This window comes from Sphaeramia orbicularis, unplaced genomic scaffold, assembly GCF_902148855.1.
Source record: "Sphaeramia orbicularis unplaced genomic scaffold, fSphaOr1.1, whole genome shotgun sequence".
NCBI lineage: Eukaryota > Metazoa > Chordata > Actinopteri > Kurtiformes > Apogonidae > Sphaeramia > Sphaeramia orbicularis.
The window spans coordinates 35,431-40,430 of NW_021941670.1; the positions used below are offsets into that span (position 1 = coordinate 35,431).

The following is a 5,000-nucleotide window of genomic DNA, read 5'->3' on the forward strand; positions in this document are numbered from 1 at the left end:
AAACAGACGGGCCCTAAAAACAGACGGAGCCTAAAAACAGACGGACCCTAAAAACAGACACCCAAATAACAGACGGACTCTAAAAACAAATGGACTCTAAAAACAGACGAACCCTAAAAACAGACGGAGCCTAAAAGCAGACAGACCCTAAAAAAAGACGGACCCTAAAAACAGACAGAGCCTAAAAACAGAAGAACCCTAAAAAGAGACGGACCCTAAAAACAGAAGAACCCTAAAAACAGACGGAGCCTAAAAACAGAAGAACCCTAAAAACAGACAGAGCCTAAAAACAGACGGAGCCCAAAAACAGATGAACCCTAAAAACAGACGGAGCCTAAAAACAGATGAACCCTAAAAACAGACGGAGCCTAAAAACAGATGAACCCTAAAAACAGACGGGCCCTAAAAACAGACGGAGCCTAACAGACGGAGCCTAAAAACAGACGGAGCCTAACAGACGGAGCCTAAAAACAGACGGGCCCTAAAAACAGACGGAGCCTAACAGACGGAGCCTAAAAACAGACGGGCCCTAAAAACAGACGGAGCCTAAAAACAGACGGACCCTAAAAACAGACACCCAAATAACAGACGGACTCTAAAAACAAATGGACTCTAAAAACAGACGAACCCTAAAAACAGACGGAGCCTAAAAGCAGACAGACCCTAAAAAAAGACGGACCCTAAAAACAGACAGAGCCTAAAAACAGAAGAACCCTAAAAAGAGACGGACCCTAAAAACAGAAGAACCCTAAAAACAGACGGAGCCTAAAAACAGAAGAACCCTAAAAACAGACAGAGCCTAAAAACAGACGGAGCCCAAAAACAGATGAACCCTAAAAACAGACGGAGCCTAAAAACAGATGAACCCTAAAAACAGACGGGCCCTAAAACAGACGGAGCCTAACAGACGGAGCCTAACAGACGGAGCCTAAAACAGACGGCCCTAAAAACAGACGGAGCCTAACAGACGGAGCCTAAAAACAGACGGGCCCTAAAAACAGACGGAGCCTAACAGACGGAGCCTAAAAACAGACGGGCCCTAAAAACAGACAGAGCCTAAAAACAGACGGACCCTAAAAACAGACACCCAAATAACAGACGGACTCTAAAAACAAATGGACTCTAAAAACAGACGAACCCTAAAAACAGATGGAGCCTAAAAGCAGACAGACCCTAAAAAAAGACGGACCCTAAAACCAGACAGAGCCTAAAAACAAAAGAACCCTAAAAACAGACGGACCCTAAAAACAGAAGAACCCTAAAAACAGACGGACTCTAAAAACAGACGGAGCCTAAAAACAGACAGAGCCTAAAAACAGAAGAACCCTAAAAACAGACAGAGCCTAAAAATAGAAGAACCTTAAAAACAGACAGACCCTAAAAACAGACGGAGCCTTAAAACAGACGGAGCCTTAAAACAGACAGAGCCTTAAAGCAGACGGAGCCTTAAAACAGATGGGCCAGTCTGAAACCCTGGAACTATCAGTGTGTTGTCCTTTTATTTTCCTGTGTCCATCAAAGCTGTTTATGAAATGCATTATGGGAACATGTCAATGAGAAGAATCAATGTTTCCCCGCTGTCAATATTAAAATGCTTTCAATTATGCGTGGCACAATTTCTATCATGAACATTAAAGAAGTCGTCAATATTTTCTTCAATAATGCACTAATTCTGTCGAGGCAAAAGTCAATAAATTCAGGAAGTATGGAAGAAAAACAAGATGAATACACACGAACAAAAACAGAAGGACAAAAAAAGAAGGAAAAACACCTGAGGACAAAAACACCTGAGGACAAAAACAGGAAGGATTCAGATCTTTGGATTCAGGTCTTTGGGGTCAGGTCTTTGGATTCAGGTCTTTGGGGTAAGGTCTTTGGATTCAGGTCTTTGGATTCAGGTCTTTGGGGTCAGGTCTTTGGATTCAGGTCTTTGGGGTAAGGTCTTTGGATTCAGGTCTTTGGATTCAGGTCTTTGGGGTAAGGTCTTTGGATTCAGGTCTTTGGGGTAAGGTCTTTGGATTCAGGTCTTTGGGTTCAGGTCTTTGGATTCAGGTCTTTGGATTCAGGTCTTTTGGGTCAGGTCTTTGGGGTCAGGTCTTTGGGTTCAGGTCTTTGGATTCAGGTCTTTGGATTCAGGTCTTTGGATTCAGGTCTTTTGGGTCAGGTCTTTGGGGTCAGGTCTTTGAGTTCAGGTCTTTGAGTTCAGGTCTTTGGATTCAGGTCTTTGGGTTCAGGTCTTTGGATTCAGGTCTTTGGATTCAGGTCTTTTGGGTCAGGTCTTTGGGGTCAGGTCTTTGGATTCAGGTCTTTGGGGTCAGGTCTTTGGATTTAGGTCTTTGGGTTCAGAACTGGACAGCTCCCCAGAGCCCGGCTCCTGCTGATGCGTACGAAGTGAGTCCAATTCTTCCAGTACTGCCCAGTGTTTGGTTACCATGGTTACCGTGATTACCATGGTTACTGTGGGTGCCCTGATCGTTCTACTGGGGTTCGGCCTGGACTTCCAGAGCATTTGGAATGTAACACTGAACTCAGTAATTTTATGGAGTTAAATCTGGATTAAGTCTTGATTAAATCTGGATTACATCTGTATTAAATCTACATTAAATCTGGATTAAGTCTGGATTAAATCTATATTAAATCTGGATTAAATCTGGATTAGTCTGGATTAAATCTGTATTAAATCTGTATTAAATCTGGATTAAATCTGGATTCAGTCTGGATTAAATCTGGATTATGTCTGGATTAAGTCTGGAATAAATCTGGATTAAATCTGGAGTAAATCTGTATTAAATCTGGATTAAGTCTGGATTAAATATAGATTAAATCTGGTTTATACCTGGAATAAATCTGAATTAAATCTAGATTAAGTCTGTATTAGTCTGGATTAAATCTGGATTAAACCAGGATTAAGTCTGTATTAAATCTGGATTAAGTCTTGATTAAATCTGGATTAAGTCTGGAGTGAGCATGGATTATGTCTGGATTAAATCTGAATTAAATCCGGATTAAATCTTGATTATATCTGGATTAAATCTGGAATAAATCTGGATTCAGTCTGGATTAAATCTGGATTATGTCTGTATTAAATCTGGATTAAGTCTGGAATAAATCTGGATTGAATCTGGATAAAGTCTGGATTAAATTGATTAAATCTGGATTAAATCTGGGTTAAATCAGTATTAAATCTGGAGTAAATCTGTATTAAATCTGGATTAAATTTGGATTAAGTTTGGATTAAATCTGGATTAGATCTGGATTAAGTCTGGATTAAATCTGGAATAGATATGGATTAAATCTGGATTAATTCTGGATTAAATCTGGATTAAGTCTGGAATAAATCTGGATTAAATCTGGATAAAGTCTGGATAAAGCCTGGATTAAACCTGGATTAAATATAGATTAAATCTGGATTTTATCCTGAATAAATCTGGAGTGCATCTCGATTAAATCTGGATCAAATCTGTATTAAATCTGGATTAGATCTGGATTAAATCTGGATTAGATCTGGATTAACTCTGGATTAAATCTGGATTATGTCTGGATTAAATCGGGAGTAAATCTTGATTAAATCTGGATTGAGTCTGGATTAAATACGGATTAAATATTGATTAAATTTGGATTAAATATAGATTAAATCTGGATTAAGTCTGGATTAAATATAGATTAAGTCTGGAATAAAACCGGATTAAATCTGGATTAAGTCTGGATTAAATATAGATTACGTCTGTATTAAATCCGGATTAAATATGGATTAAATCTGAATTAAATCTAGATTAAATCTGGATTAAGTCTGGATTAAATCGGGGTTAAATCTAGATTAAGTCTGGATTAAATATAGATTAAATCTGGATTAAATACAGATTAAATCTGGATTAAATCTGGATTAAGAGGAGGTAGGTGTGTACAGAGGAGCTGGGATGGTAACCTTATACCTCTAGTGGGTCTGAATCAGATGGACCCTCATGGATGATGTGGTCTCTTTTCAGATACATTGAGAACTGGACTGGTCTGCAGACTCTGACTGAGGTGGACATGGAGCTGTACACTGGAATACAGAGGCTGTGAGTAACACACACACACACACACACACAAGTAACACACACCACCAATATACACACCACCCACACACTGTACACTGGAATACAGAGGCTGTGAATAACACACACACACACACACACACACACACACAACACACAGACTGTAAGTAACACACACACACACACACAAACACACAAGTAACACACACACAGACTGTGAGTAACACACACACAAAAAAACACACACTGGAAGTAACACACAAGTAACAAACACTCTGATATATGCTCCACTTCACTACATATATGAGTATTTGAATATAAGTATTTACTCTAGTATTTACTCTAGTATATACTCTACTATTTACTGTGGTATATACTGCAGTATTTACTCTAGTGTTTACTCTGGGTTACACTCTAATATTTACTCTAGTATTTACACTGGCATATACTGTAGTATTTACTCTAGTATTTACTCTGGTATATACTCTACTATATACTCTAGTATTCACTCTACTATTTACTCTGGTATATACTCTAGTATTTACTCTAGTATTTACTCTGATATTTATTCTAGTATTTACTCCGGTATTTACTCTAGTATTTACTCTGGTATTTACTCTGGAATATACTCTAGTATTTACTCTGGTATTAACTCTAGTATTTACTCTCATGTTAACTCTAGTATTTACTCTAGTACTTACTCTGGTATATATTCTAGTAATTACTCTAGTACTTACTCTGGTATTTGCTCTAGTATTTACTCTAGTTTTTATTCAGGTATATACTCTAGTATTTACTCTGGTATTTACTCTAGTATTTACTCTGGAATATACTCTAGTATTTACTCTGGTATTAACTCTAGTATTTACTCTAGTGTTAACTCTAGTACTTACTCTTGTATTTACTCTAGTACTTACTCTGGTATTTACTCTGGTATATATTCTGGTAATTACTCTAGTATTT

At 37.9% G+C, this 5,000-nt stretch overlaps 1 protein-coding gene across 1 annotated transcript in view; it reads left to right on the forward strand.

The window, feature by feature from the left end:
* LOC115416767 (NT-3 growth factor receptor-like) overlaps nucleotides 1–5,000 on the forward strand; it is a 29,584-nt gene that overhangs the window by 1,394 nt on the left and 23,190 nt on the right. Inside the window, exon 2 of the mRNA XM_030130627.1 lies at nucleotides 3,987–4,061. Within this exon, the coding sequence (XP_029986487.1) occupies nucleotides 3,987–4,061 (75 nt within the window). The remainder of the gene's footprint in view (nucleotides 1–3,986; nucleotides 4,062–5,000) is intronic.